Source organism: Bemisia tabaci, chromosome 1 (genome assembly GCF_918797505.1).
Source record: "Bemisia tabaci chromosome 1, PGI_BMITA_v3".
NCBI lineage: Eukaryota > Metazoa > Arthropoda > Insecta > Hemiptera > Aleyrodidae > Bemisia > Bemisia tabaci.
Window position 1 is genome coordinate 91,932,476 of NC_092793.1, and position 15,776 is coordinate 91,948,251.

The 15,776-nt window shown below is 39.6% G+C and overlaps 2 protein-coding genes across 11 annotated transcripts in view; one reads left to right on the top strand and one right to left on the bottom strand.

The window, feature by feature from the left end:
- LUBEL (Linear Ubiquitin E3 ligase) overlaps window positions 1–14,534 on the top strand; it is a 197,029-nt gene extending 182,495 nt beyond the window's left edge. For all 9 annotated transcript variants that reach the window (XR_011900886.1, XM_072306495.1, XM_072306497.1 and 6 more), the window contains one exon: window positions 14,031–14,534. Coding sequence is in view for 8 of the 9 variants with exons in the window: in XM_072306494.1 (XP_072162595.1) it covers window positions 14,031–14,139 (109 nt within the window). In the remaining variant the exon portion in view is untranslated. The remainder of the gene's footprint in view (window positions 1–14,030) is intronic.
- Window positions 14,466–15,776, bottom strand: part of Gabat (4-aminobutyrate aminotransferase) — an 84,278-nt gene continuing 82,967 nt past the window's right edge. For both annotated transcript variants that reach the window (XM_072306507.1, XM_072306508.1), the window contains exon 10: window positions 14,466–15,718. In XM_072306507.1, coding sequence (XP_072162608.1) covers window positions 15,594–15,718 — 125 coding nt within the window. In that variant the 3' untranslated portion in view covers window positions 14,466–15,593. The remainder of the gene's footprint in view (window positions 15,719–15,776) is intronic.

Here is a 15,776-nt window from a genome sequence, read left to right on the forward strand (position 1 = left end):
CGTTTTACACGAAAATTCATACTAGTCATTTTCATTTGAAATTTTATGAACTCTGATTTCGTTTATGACTTATTTTCCGTTAAAACCAATTCTTTTTGAGTTACTACGAAAAACCGAAGAAAGGTCGATTTTGGGGGGGTTTTAGGGGGAAGGGGGGGGGTCGAGCGTGCAGGGGATTCTTGGGGACTTTTTGCTGGGAGTCCCTGACACCCCAGTGAACAACTTTGGCACATAAAACCTTATATATGATTTTTTTTTTCTATTCGCCGATTTTTTATCTAATATTCCTGGACTAAACGCTCTTGTGTCATACTCGCGGCTCATGAGTTTTGCATACAGTTGGCACATAGTTCCGTTTGGTGCATTTAAAATCCCGCTTTTCATTTCGCCAAAGGATTCACGCACTTTTTGATATTATCTCTTATCCAGCGCACCACGAGCAAACCGTATCTCTTCTCACCCGCACACGGTCCTGTTTGGTAGGAATACATCCACTTAAATGCCAGAAATAGATTCTTAGTATCCTACTGTATGTATAAACAGAGCACAGAGGTTTTAGAACACTTTTAACAACAGAGGAAGATTTCATTTAGATATTTGTTTTAATACAGAGAAAAATAATAAACTTTATTTTGTTCAGAGACTCCGTTCACGTCTCAAAAGTATAGATTACTTATATCAACCACTTACCATAACCACCGGTCAACTTTTGGAAGAAGGGCCAAGAAAAGGAAATTTGAAAAAAATTCTACCTGAAACACTGTAAAAAGTGTTAACTTTGCCAACGGTCACCTTTTTCATTATAGGGTGTATAAACTTAAATACAGGGTTATCCAAAAGTCACTGACCACCCCTGTAACTTTTTTCCAAATTCAGATAAAAGTTTGAAACTTTGGGAATGTTCCGCGGTCTAAGGTGGCAACTTTTTTTTTTGGTAACGCCCCCCAAAATTTTGGGGGGCGGGGGCTAACTTTATTTTTTCAAACGAGATATTGTTCAAGGATGAACAATATAATAAAATTACCCGGATTAATTGGGACGAATTTGAATGCTTGCGATTTGATGAAATGGAAATACATGAGAAAATAAATAAAATAACCTGTACTAAAACAAATCTTTTACATAGTAAAATGAGTGGCAGTCCGCCATGACCTTGAAATTCTCGGCCCCGTCCCGCGGTCTCCCCGTGTCCCACGACCCTGAAAACTTATCCGCGGAACATCGGCGGCCGGATGTCCGGTCCCCCCTCTGGGGTTTCGGGTTCAATTCCTCAGGGGGTTGCTGCAGCCCTTAAGAATTTTGTCAGAAAAACCGCCGCCAGTTCCGCCCTGTTTGTCATTTCGGCTCAAGTTTCGGCGCGCGGATGCCCCCGGGTTACCTAAGCTTAAGTTCAAACGATGACCGAACCAACCCCGACCTCCCCGGACGGGCGTTTTTCGATCCTTGCATGAAGCACCCCACTTCGTACTTCCCCGTTAGTCTCCTGCGCTTCATGTCCCGTCTGCGGGTATTGGCTCTGGATCGGCGATGTTCGATAAGGTCGGATTTCGTGATCCCTCCGTCCGGAGGGGCGGGGGCGCTGGGGCCTTCCGACAGTTTTCGGAAAAATCACAATGCCTCCCTCCCCGTCGTGCCTATCGAGGCTGCGTTTGGACCGGAGGTTCTGCCCTTCGTCCCGACCGGAGGTTCTGCCCTTCGTCCCGCGTTTGGCGGTGCCCCAGGGAGTCGGCAACGGGGGCGTCGCGTCGTGGGAGCCTCCCAAAGGTACCGAGGCCGACCCAGTTTCTTTGTGGGTCGCGCGGATTCTGGAGACGGAAGGCCGGACTGCTGTTGCCATGGTTTTCTAATGTCTATGCTCATCGCCGGATCTCGATCGGCCGCGGGAGTCATGAGTGCACTTCTTTGATAAACTGGAATATTCGGCACCCGCGCATTCTATTCAATTTTCGCCTTTTTACACGCTGCCCAAGTAGCATTTTTCAACGTAAAAATTGATATAATGTATCAATTTATAGGTATAAAGTTGTAAAAAATATTGCAATAATATAGCTATAAAGTAGCAATTCTCAGTCAACATTTGGACGATTTTTCCCGATTTCGTCAGGTCAGATCGATAAAAAAAATCTATACTTAATAGCAATGTCATTGCTATTTCTGGCGGTGCCAAATGGTTTTAGGAAAATTGAGGAATTTATCAGTCTACCCTAATTTTTACAACGTTGCAGAATCCATTCGAAAATCCGATCTTGCCGGAATTGACAGGAAATTCATGATTCAATTATCCAGCACCCTTTAAATTCTTCTGTCCCAGGCGGGATTAGAACGCGCAACCTTCGGATTACTGCCGTGCGCCGCCTTTACCGTTTGAGATAGCCAGGCTACCTGTCGGGTGCCTCTTTTTTCACACATTATATAGCTCCGACATGAAACGAAACCCTTACCGGCGCATTTGCATGAAATAAAAAATTCAAAGAATTAAAAGTAACAAAAACAGAAACGAAATAAAAGGAGGAAAGAAAGGCATGAAAGAAGTAAAATTAAATTTCCCAGAACTTGGTTAAAAGCATAGACGATATTTATTTTGATTGACTGGAAATTCAAACCTTTAAAAAAAGCATTGAAATTTTTAAAGTTTCAGATTTATCGAGTTTGAGCTATTTCGAGAAGACTAAATTGAGGAAAAATGGTTGTTTCATCAAATTGTTGCGATACATTCCTGCATTCATGCTAGAGATATTTGAAAACAAGTTACGGAAAGGAACACGCGGGAGTTTTTCATCATACTTAATAGCAAGATTATTGCGATAATTTTTGCGCCTTGCAATTAGCAGATTGGCAACAGGTGACACAACCAATAATCGGAATTTATTGCTACATCATAGCAACAATATAGCAATAATTTCCGCGCCTTCAAATGAGGGAATAGGCAATACGCATGGCAAATATAATATAGCAACATTCCTACGATTTATGTCCATCTATAGGTATACTTGCTACTTGGGTGGTGCGGAAAGCGTGGTAGCCAGAGATTTGAAGGTCGCGGGGGCAGTTCACTAATTTTCTTTATATGAGAAGAAGAGGAGTACAGGAGGATTTCAATTCCTCGATCGATCGGGGAACATGACTGATAGTTTTATCGCATTGCCAGAAAACAAAATTGAAAAATGTAAAACGCTGAGTCCTGCAATCCTAAGTTTTAGTCATCGCTATTACATTGTGCGGTCGCGGTTTCGCCTCCGAAATAAATTAAAGCGTTTGCAGCGGTTTTCACTAAAAAGCGCGATGGTAATAATGGTCACCCAAAGTAATCTTAAAATACTTCCTAATGCTAATGCTTAAAATACTTCCTAAAAAACAATGCCTTTTCAATTGCTTCTATTTCGGACCATTAAAGAAGCCGTTAATGAAGAAAAATAATTTGGTTTTTATGTCTGAATAAGAGGCTTGCCCTTTGGCTGCTACGCGGCACAACCCCCGAGGCGCTGGCAGCTAAGGCTGCTTCGCGGTCAGCAAAATCGTCCTAATCGCCCGGACGAAATGAATTGAAATTGCCTAAAGTAAATTGAGAATTAAATAAAAAGATGCGTCATCAACAACTGAAAGCAAATAAAAAAATAAAAAACAATTACCTTATCAACAACTTAAATAAAAAAAATAATCAGACGAACCACATTGAAATCGAACTTTGAACCTACTAAAAAAACTCAAACGAAAAAACTACAGTATTATTAAGAACTGAAATACAAAATAACTCAATCAACAACTGAGAATGATTTAAAGAGAAACATAGAACGGAAGCTAGAGTCAACAAAAACGCAAAGGGAAGTCCATTGGGGTTCCCACACCCCCCCCCCCCCCCACCGGTGGTTTTCCCACTTACGGACTTTGAACTGATGCTACAGTAGAGCGAGTCAAAAAACATCGAGGGGGGAACATAGGGGGGAAAAGTTGCGCCTAGGCAGTGTTCCTCGAAACAAATTTTTTTTCCGGGTGCCGTTTTTACATTTTGTGTAATAAAATCTCGTAATTCTAGCTGTTTTCTCCGATTCCATCGCAATGTTTAAGGATGATAGAGATTGGCTAGAGCCCTGATTTTTGGAGTATCAACTCACTTTTAGTAGTCATTTAATGTATGCCAATTGGGTTTTGGATAAACATATTTTTTGTGCCCCCCAGGTGCCCTTAAAAATGCAAAAAACGCGATTGCGTCCGAATGCGCCTCGTATATTTCAACAACTTTATCGATTTCTTCAGGTGACTCGGCAACCCGCAAAAAGTCAATTTTCGGTTTTTAGGAACCATTTATATACATGAATAGGGAAAAATATTAGTTTTTCGGATGCGGGCAGTTTTTCCTCAATTTGCAGGCTCACAGTTAGGCCGAATCGCTCAATTTAGTCGAAATCACATCGAATTTCGCCATTTTTTGCACGACTTGGCAAGCATGTAAAAAATCGGACTTTCAATTTTTGGAAACTATGTTTATAGTAGGATTAGAGGATATAATAATTATTTTGTTGGCGGATGCTTCTGTATCTCCGCGGAGCCGTTACCAAGCCAGAAAAACACGATTTTTAGCGACTTTTGAGCGATTTTTGACGATGTATTTCAGTGACTTGGCTACCACGCAAAAATTTGACCCTTCAATTTTCAGGCATAGAAATGAATGACAAGTTTTGATTGGTTTTACAGGAAAAAAGAAACATTTTATTTGAAACAAATAAATTCTACAAAAAGTATGTAGCCGTCATTCTCGATTACCCAGGTCATCTTCTTAGTAAAAAAAAATAAGAAAAAAAGAAAAAAATAAGAAGAACAAAAAGAATGATACGGTAAAAATAGACCATCTCATCAGTAAAAAAACAACAGAATACAAGCAGGGAAGTCCAACACGAGGTGTTGGATAAGCGCGGCATGATTCATAATCAAGTTGGTTCTTTATCTGAACTGCCACTAACACGAAATTATTCGATTAAGGGGTTTTAAATGATTAATGACACTTTAACTTCCATTAAAATTAGGTATATGATGTAAAAACTCGATTTACGCCACCTTCAACTGACCATTATTTAAAAATAAGTTTTATACAAGGAAGTAAATGATACAACTTAAATTTGGTTACAGTATTGATAGGGGATTGAATAATGGTCTAAAACATTCAATACAATCAGTCAAAATCACCTCTCATCAGCGAGAATCGAACCCCGTTTGCCCTTCCTTCATGGGCGAGTTAGCGTGAGTGAGCGTAGACAACTGAGCTATCACTGCTATTCATGCTGGGGTCAGAAAAAAGAGTATTTAACTGACTCGGACGATGGAAGGGGCTTCACAAGATTTGTCCTTGACGCTTTTGTGCCGCTGCCGTGATATGAGAGGACGGGCTGAGCGGATTCCTCTTGAGCTATAATTAACACATGCTTTCATGTGTCTCGAGGTTCATCCCAGCATGCATTCGCTATCGCGGAATTTGAGCTGATCCAATATTTGCGTATTCAAGAATTAAATCAATCCATCGAGTTCTGATTTTGGCTACTTTGTCAGTAACGAGTCCTCCAGAGCAATTTTCCACCTTGTGCGATGGTAATTATTTCTTTATTTTCATTTTTAAAATTTTAGGTGGGCTAATGGCGGCTTCTCAAGAGCAACATTTTTTAATCAAGAACTACCACTAACACGAAATTATTCAATTAAGGGGTTTTAAATGATTAATGACACCTGCTTGACTTCAATTAAAAGTAGTAGTCGCAGGCAATTAGTCAAATCAGGCATTTAGTCAAATGCCTAGGCAAATAGTCAAATTTTACCGAAAACCCACTTTGGCTATTCGCCTAGGCAGTTGATAAAGTGCCTAGGCATTTGATAAAGAGCCTAGGCATTTGACTAAATGCCGTATGGCCTTTAGGCAAATAGTGAAACTCGTTAAAAATCAGGCAAATAGTCAAATTGCTTGGCTTACAGGAACACTTCATAACACCTTGGCCGCCAAACATAGAGCCGGCTGCAACCGCCTCACGGATCGATATGAATTTTTCTCGCGGAATTTGTGAAAAGTCGAAATCAACACAGTCGATTCGTCGAAGGTCAGGTCTGGCGCACCAATTTTTTTATGATTCCACCAATAGTTCCGACTTGGTAAACTCCGTTACGAATATCTGTTACGAAACCTTGTACATTCTGATGATCAAGCGGCCCTCTATCGACTTTTGGGACGGCTAAAATAACTTTGTCTTCTATTTGTAAATCATCAAACAGTTTTTTACTTGATTCTGCCATGCCAGCTGCTGCATCTTTTTGCCTTTCATGAGTTTCAGAACGTGTCTGACGAATTACTATTTCATTCTGGCATAAGTTACAAAGGAAGGTAAGGGATGTTTGCCCGTCTTCGAGGGTAGTTTGCCCACATTGTGCATGGCAGACATTAGGACATGTCGAACACTGTTCAGTTTTACCACCTGTCTGACAGTTACAGCAAGGGACATCATTTATGTCATCTTCCAATCTAGCAGCTTTTTCTACAGGTGCATCCGATGGTTCCGGCTCATTTGAATCCCTAGAGCGTTTTCTTTCTTCATTCCCTTTGTTCTGCAAGTTTTCAAAATCTTCTTCAGTCGTTAATTTAGCAAGAATGGAGGATGGTATATTGGTGCTTCCAAGACCCATTTTCGGTTCCGAAACCAAACAGAGCCGTGTACGGTGATCGGTTCAAAATGCGATGGAAGCACCTCTAGCCCCGGTCCGTTCATTTGACTATGTGCCTGATCACCTCTCGGCATTTTGTCAAATGCTCAGGCATTTAATAAAATGCCTAGGCATTTAATCAAGCGCCTAGGCATTTAGTCAAATGCCTAGGCAAATAGTAAACTTCGTTAGTTTCTTACATTTCTTGACTATTTGCCTAGGCATTTGACTAAATGCCTGATTTGACTAATTGCCTGCGACAGGTATATGATGTAAACACTCGATTTACGCCACCTTCAATTGACCATTATTTAAAAATAAGTTTTATACATGGAAGTAAATGATACAACTTAAATTTGACTACTGTATTGATAGGGGATTGAATAAGCTATCGTGGAGCAAGTCGTCATAAATTCACAGTAACATTCCGCAAACGATGGACCAATTAGAAACGCTCAAATCAAGGTATTGACCAATTAGAAGTAGTCGAACCGAAGACGACGGTTTCTTCATACTTGCACGTGTAATTTTATGGAAAAATTTTAAACAGCAGTTTGGTCGGAACAAAAGAGGGAACAGTGAAATGATTCACAGATTTCAACTAATCAAGTAATGAAAAGTGTACTCAGTTCGATACGAGATCGATTTAATCAAGTTATCCAACAGCTTAAATGATCTGATTAATTTGCTATGATGATTCATAATTTCAACTACCTTCCCGCCACAGGAACGGCTTTAAAATTACCCACGATTCAATGGGTGGTGATACATGCATCAGCCGCGGGTTTACGCAACCTGGCCAATAAGCACGGCGCACTATGGTCCACAGACTGGATTTAACGGAACTTTATTCGAAAATGCACTGCACCGTTATAAAAGGTGTTGGATCTTATGTTTTTTGGGTCGCTGATTTCATTTTACATCTTAGTTTAACAAAATATTAACATCCTGACCGAGAAACTTAACCTTAAATGTGATTTCTGGCGCTTTTAAGACTGAAGATTTTTTCCACCCTATTTAGACATGTATAAAAATAATAACAAAAGTGTCTCTCTGTCGAGATCAGACTATTCTCATTTATTTTTAGGCGGTAAATCCGAATATGACCTCCGTTTTGGTCCATCACCCTTAAAATTTCCGGTAAAGCCGATTTTACCCGGAAAAATGGACATTTTTGGTGTTTTTGCGACTGTTGACCTCTGCAACATGTAGGTAAAATTTTTTTCAGGTACTAAATAGTACTAGTTCGATGTATTTTGATCTACTGAGTCCGAAAATGACCTTTGTTTTTTCTTATCACCTCTCTTTTTTCCGAAAAAGCGACTTTTTCCCGGGAAAATGAGCAATTTTGACGTATTTTTGTCATAATTGCAATTCATGTTGATAAATTATACTGGACCCGTGGTAAAGCGATTCTGTCATGTATATTAAGCTGCTAAATCCGAATATGACATAGGTTTTGGTTTATCACCCTCCAGTTCTCCGATGATGCCGATTTTTCCGCGCCTTTTGAGTAAAACCTTTCCCGGACTCTTGTGCTAAAAATACGGTTTAAATTGATTTCGATGTTTGATATATCGATTCTTATGTATTTTGACTTGCTAAACCCAAATATGACCTTAGATTTTTCCTATCACCCCTCATTATCCCGGAAAATTCAATTTTCCTCGGAGAACGAGCTTTTTCGGTATTTTTGCGCCAATTTTCCTATTCTATGGAGCTGTAGCGATTTTCCAAGTTCCTCTTTAGGTCTTCTATGACGTCTTAAGAAACATTTAACCGGAGTTCGACCTCAAATTGCCTCTTACAGACCCCCGTTTTCCTCAGAATACGGAAAATCGTCGGAAAAATACCAAAAAAGCTCGTTTTCCGAGGAAAATTAAATTTTCCGGGATAATGAGGGGTGATAGGAAAAATCTAAGGTCATATTCGGGTTTAGCAAGTCAAAATACATAAGAATCGATATATCAAACATCGAAATCAATTTAAACCGTATTTTTAGCACACTTAGAGTCCGGGAAAGGTTTTACCCAAAAGGCGCGGAAAAATCGGCATTATCGGAGAACTGGAGGGTGATTAACCAAAACCTATTTCATATTCGGATTTAGCAGCTTAATATACATGACAGAATCTCTTTATCACGGGTCCAGTATAATTTATCAACATGAATTGCAATTATGACAAAAATACGTCAAAATTGCTCATTTTCCCGGGAAAAAGTTGCTTTTTCGGAAAAGTGAGAGGTGATAAGAAAATACAAAGGTCATTTTCGGACTCAGTAGTTCAAAATACATCGGAATACTTTTATTTTGTACCTAGAAAAAATTTAACAGTCGCAAAAACGCCAAAAATGCATGGAATATTCCACATTTTGATGTACGGAGGTGCACTCCGAAAAAAATTAATTTCGACCGTTAGTTGCAAAAAGGCGCAATTTAAATTGGCATCATTTTAAAGTCAAGGATATGTTGAACAAGATTTTTCAATCCGCAAAGCATTAACTAGAATTAAAAAAAAGTTAGAGCTTCCTAAAAATTACGAATTTCACTGATTTCTAGCATTTTTTGGCGTATGTTTGGAGCGTTCAAAAGCATACAAATTTCGGTTCAAAATTAATGAAACGGGGTGAAAAGGAAGTCACTTGCTATCAGGTGGATCCACGTTGCCCAAAAATTTACATAGATGAGGCGTAACTCGGTAAAATAAACACCCTGTAACGCACCACCGAATGCAGCTCACAATCAGCTAATGAAGACCTACCGCGCGCTCTGTTGTTAGGGTCCGTCACAATCTTATAAATCATTATTAGTCGATGAAAACTTAGGTGACGATCCATGAGAGTATGTATGATAAAACTGTAGTGCCAAACTTTAATTTTTTCCACCCTCAAAATTTGACTAAAGTTCCGTTAAATAGGGTCTGTGGACCATAGTGCGGCGTATGCACACCGCGCTTAACAACATAAAGACAAGTGTTGCACACAAAAGTTAAATTTCACACGTGAGAGCTATTGTATTCAATGATAGCTCTCTGTAACCGGGAAGAGTAATTTGAATGGGTCTTCCGAACCTTATATTTTGACCAATTTTGTACAAAATCATAGTGCACAGACTCATTCGCTTGTTCCCGAAAAAAAAAACATAGACCCGCCTCTGAGAGCTGTCATTGAATACAATAGCTCTCACGTGTGAAATTAAATTTTTGTGTGCAAAATTTGTTTCTATGTTATATTCTATTTTTTGCTTCTTCTTCTTCTTTTTTTTCACTGATGAGATGGTCTATTTTTACTCCATCATTATTTTTGTCCTTATTTTTTCTTTTTTTTTACTAAGAAGATGATCTTGGTAATCGAGAATGACGGCTACATACTTTTTGTTGAATTTAACTTTTTGTTGTTTTTCTTTTTTTGTTTTAATTTGTTTATTTTTTCCTGTAAAACCAATCAAAACTTGTCATCATCATTAATATAAACTTCGAAGGATTCTGCCTTTTTCTATTTCACTCGAGGGGAAGTGTCCCCTCCCGGACTCTCTTCCCCACCCGGTGACTGACGCTGCGCTGTGCTGAACGGTTCAGCCTGAACCTTTCCCCTACGTCTGACCGTTCCCCACTCCTCTGTCAATCGAACCATATGCCACCGCTTACGTATTGTCGCTCGCCCACCCAGGTACCTAGCGGCCAGCGGTCAATTGATGATAAATCTTGCTCATGCTCCTATGCAACTACGCATTGATTACGCCAGCTAATTACTTTCTAATAATTAGAATTTCTTCGATAAAAGTTTTCTTTATTTATTCGACTGTATTTTTTTCTCTGTTCCACTGTGATTTCCTTGGTTCTGTACTGTGTTTTTCCTAAATCTCTGAGTCAGAAATCTGCAGCACTTCGGTATGCACCGAGTACTTCAGATGTGTGACCTGAAATCTTCGGTATATACCGAACTACTTCAATTGTCTGACCCGAACTTCGGCAGATGGACCTTAACTTTTCGGATGCGTGATCCGAAAACTTGAGAGATCCATATGATCTCAGCTTCGGGTTCCGTGCACAAATTTTTTTCTCCGTGTTTCCTTTTAGGGGGCGCAACTAAAATTTCAGTAAATTTTTTTCAGAAAAGTAAAGGAGAAAAAAAAAAAAAAAAAAAAAAAGTGGCTAACGATGGTTCCTCACCTTCACGTGGTGTTGGCTGTTTTTACTAAGTGGGAACCGTCCACTTTAAGATATAGTCTATTTCTTGCCTTGCCATTATTATTCTACAAGTTAATTGTGGAGTGAGAATTTCATAATGTTTTCTATGAAATCTTCAAAATATAGTGATAAAAAATTTGCAACTACAAAACTACAAAATCGGCTCGCGAAGCGAGCCGAATGTCACTCGCGTAGCGAGTGACCGGGGGTCCAGGGGGCGTAGCCCCCGGCTAGGCGCGACGGGCGCGCGAAGCGCGCCCAGAACGGCTAGTTTATTTCTATGCCTCAGAAACTTCTATACTGTGACTTTGATCATTTTAAAAATTTGGATTCTTTACAAGTATATTTACCTAGTATTTAAAAATATTTTTGGAAATAATCTGTCTTAGTACGTTCAGCACTCCCGAGAAGCCGCCCGGAAAGACGATAAGCCATACGATATATGATTGTGGGTAGGAGGAGGAGGGGTAGGAGGAGGGGGGTTAGGAGGGGGGTAGGAGGAGGGGGGTAGGAGGAGGGGAGTAGGAGGGGGAGTGGGGAGGAGTAGGTGCCTTTTAACGTTTAAATTACGTGAAGATGTTGTAAGTAAATTTTTCTGGCTCTACCCCCAGTTCTTTTCAATTTTTTTAGCAATCTAGCCCAGAACGTCCTTAAAAACGCGAGAGGGCCCCCCCAAAAAACCCGAAAATCGTGGATTTTAAGATATAAATTTAGGGCAATATGCACAAATAGGTATCTACTGATACTTGATTGACTAAAAATGTATAGGATATGCATTTACAGGTCACAAAAACAGCTTAACTTGACTTATTCAGGGCCTTGACCTGAAATACCCGCCAAAAAAGCGAAAAATCGCATTTCCTCAGAAACGGACCAACTACAGATTTCACGGCATGTTGTTCCTCAATCAGTAGGCCTTCCTGTTGACATTTCCGAAAAAAAAAGACCGGGTGGTATGTTAACCGCGTTAAAAATGTTTAAAACCCACCGTTTGACGTCATTACGAAAACGAAAGCATTGAGCAAAACTTGTAATTGCAAAAAACACATTCGCACATTTGTACCCAAGAAAACAATCGTTGGATCAAACGAGCGATCCTCAAAGCGGAGGTGGGTTGGTAAAAAAGGCCTGAGCTACAAAATGTTTCGTTTCGTTTGGAACTCGAGGCAAAACTCATATTGCTTACCCCTCCCCTTAAAGCGGTTTTCTCTAGCCGAGTATAGCGAGACAACAAAAAAGAGACAATTTTTGCCGAAAGAACCATACACACTTATTAACAGCGAAATCTTCAAGATCAGAGTATTCGAATCTTTTTGACGTCGATGGCCCAGTGCGTGGTTGGCAAATGCACCCTAATACTTGAGTCCTGCGCCCTACCCATTTCAGGCCTTCTTTGTTGAGGTACATTGATTAGAGTGCTTGTAGATATAGCGAGAGTATGAACAGGTCGCTTCACAAAGTGCATAGGGCTCAAAAGGGCACTCGGCCTTCTAACCTATAAAATTTCACTGCCAATCTTTAGATTCCCATTCAAACCAAGATGGTCAAGAATGTTCATAAAAAAGCGTGATTCCGCAAAAATGAGTAAAATTATGCAAAAACTAAGTAAAATACTTACGTGCTTTACAATCTACAGGTCGTTATAATTTTAATAATAAATCGATCTGGGTAATGTGATATCATAGGTTGGCTGCCTTTTTGGGCTCCAACCTAATTTGCGGAGGCATTGGTGCGAAAGCCTGCGCGGAATTTCACATTTGTCTCTACTCTCGCTATAAAGGCACCCTAAAGGTTTGATCTACAGACCCAAAATCGATGTTTCTGGCTGCATTATGCGGCAATTTTTTTTCGTAGGAGCCGTTTTCCAGAGAAAATTCGTCTTTAGTGCTTCATGCACGCCATCATTGTTATCATCATTAATATAAACTTCGAAGAATTCTGCCTTTTTCTATTTCACTCGAGGGGAAGTGTCCCCTCCCGGACTCTCTTCCCCACCCGGTGACTGACGCTGCGCTGTGCTGAACGGTTCAGCCTGAACCTTTCCCCTACGTCTGACCGTTCCCCACTCCTCTGTCAATCGAACCATATGCCACCGCTTACGTATTGTCGCTCGCCCACCCAGGTACCTAGCGGCCAGCGGTCAGTTGATGATAAATCTCGCTCATGCTCCTATGCGGCTACGCATTGATTACGCCAGCTAATTACTTTATAATAATTAGAATTTCTTCGATAATAGTTTTCTTTATTTATTCGACTGTATTTTTTTCTCTGTTCTACTGTGATTTCCTTGGTTCTCTACTGTGTTTTTCCTAAATCTCTGAGTCAGAAATCTGAAGCACTTCGGTATGCACCGAGTACTTCAGATGTGTGACCTGGAATCTTCGGTATATACCGAACTACTTCAATTGTCTGACCCGAACTTCGGCAGATGGACCTTAACTTTTCGGATGCGTGATCCGAAAACTTCAGAGATCCATATGATCTCAGCTTCGGGTTCCATGCACAAATTTTTTTCTCCGTGTTTCCTTTTAGGGGACGCAACTAAAATTTCAGTAAATTTTTTTCAGAAAAGTAAAGAAAAAAAAAAGAAAAAAAGTGGCTACCGATGGTTCCTCACCTTCACGTGGTGTTGGCTGTTTTTACTAAGTGGGAACCGTCCATTTTAAGATATAGTCTATTTCTTGCCCTGCCATTATTATTCTACAAGTTAATTGTGGAGTGAGAATTTCATAATGTTTTCTATGAAATCTTCAAAATATAGTGATAAAAAATTTGCAACTACTACAAAATCGGCTCGCGAAGCGAGCCGAATGTCACTCGCGTAGCGAGTGACCGGGGGTCCAGGGGGCGTAGCTCCCGGCTAGGCGTGACGGGCGCGCGAAGCGCGCCCAGAACGGCTAGTAACTGTCTAATAATGATCTCTAAACCTCAAGGTGAACACGGGTTTGTTCTTTCTTTTTGAAAAATAAATGAAGAACAGAAAACATTAAAACGATCTGGGACAAATTTTGACCCCGGAGAAAATTTCAGCATATCAATTCTAAGCAAGTGGTGATTATCGCATGTTTCATATCTGATTTGTAAGTTACAAAATGTCACAGGACACGAATCGTTTGCGTGTTTCCTTAATTTAAAAATTTTAATTTTTCCTTATTGTTTTTCAGATGGTCAAAGAACAAATACCACTGGAGTGAAGGATTCCTAATAAAGAAAACGGACACCCTAGAAAGCTGGACATTTTTTTTTTCAAAAGATGGTTTTGTGTATTCCTGAGGCAGTAGATGAGCATTGCACGGACTATATTACGTACAAACTTTCGTTTGTTTAAGCACATGAGGCGAGAGGTGGAGAGCAAGTGTATCTGTAACTGGACCCGCTCAAACCTTCCTTGGATATCAGGACTTCGCGTCGGCTTGAGGCTATGTGATCTAATCCAGCCGCCAGAAGAGGAATGGTGGGGGTATAGTTCGGTGGTTATACGCGAGAGAGGGCGTGCGGCGCGCTACCTGTGCGTTACCCGCCGGAGGTTTATACAAACAAAATTTTCTATATACATATAGGCAGTGTAGAGGTTTTAATGGGACCAACATAAATCGTCATTCTGTATTCGGTTGTTTTATCAAGGTTTTATTTTAAATTACAACAGAGAATAAATGTTACAAATTTTATATTTTATCTTGGTTTGTGTGTCAGCAAGACTTCAAAAGTTACAAATTTGAGTCAAGTCAATGTCCCTAATTAAAAAATAATTAAATAAATAAAAAACAAGTTGAATAATATACATTAAAGCGTTTTAAAATAGATATTGCAGTCTTTATGTTAGACTGGAAGACTTAAGTAGGAAGACTTGGTTGCTGTGATTGTAATAAAATAATAATATCTGTCGGAAGAAAGGATATCATTAAGAACTCTGAACTTGCACTGTAAACAAAATGGAGATAGAAATAGGGAAAAATATTCATGTTTTAAAGTACATACGTATTTCTTAACTTAGCTTAGAAATCGTTCATTTTGAAACCTTCGATTTCAAAATAAGTCCACCATATTGAGCTTGCGGTTCTTAAAAAATTTAAATACAGTCCATCATGTCTGTCATGTCCAGTTTAAGTCCATCATGATGATCAGAAGCTTACATGCCTTCAATTCCAAGATTGAATCTCATCCCCAGTAAAATTATAATTTCTCGTAGCCATTTCCTTTCGCAAGAAATACTTATTAAAAAGGATAAGGCTAATTTATTAAGACAGATGTACTGTAACACAAAACAACACAAATATTGAAATATAGTTACTGTTGAATGCGATAAATTGCTCGAGTATTTTCTTCTTTTTTTATTATCATGAATTTGAACCATTTTCAGGTAATGATTTGGTCAACAAATGCCGATTCATACACCAATGAGGTAAGCTCCGAGTACCTATTAGGCTTTATTAGGCTATTAAGTGGTAGGTACCTACAGGCTCTTTGGAATGGAAAGAACAATTTCGACATATTTCAATTTTATGAAGTTCAAGCGGAGGCGTTCCTTCAATTAGTAAGTAGGTAATACCCACGCACAACACTTTGCCGCTTACAGCATTAATCTTATCGTCAAGGTGTAGGTAATCGCTTAAGTTGCAATAAATTGCGATATTTATTATTACACATAGACATATTTGACAAAAACTCAGGTTCAATGAAAGAAACGAGCCGAAATGAAGATCCTGCTGAAAGAATAGCAACGGACTTTATTTATTGGAATTTTGCAGAACCTGATCTAGAATATCCAGGAAAATATTCGCATGATGCGGTTGGAAGACTAGCGCGGGTCTCAGACGAACAGCTAACTCACCACATCCTCCTGACTGAATTCCTAGAGCAAACGGTAAAATTATTGAACGATTTCAATTCAATTCATGAAACTTGTTTTG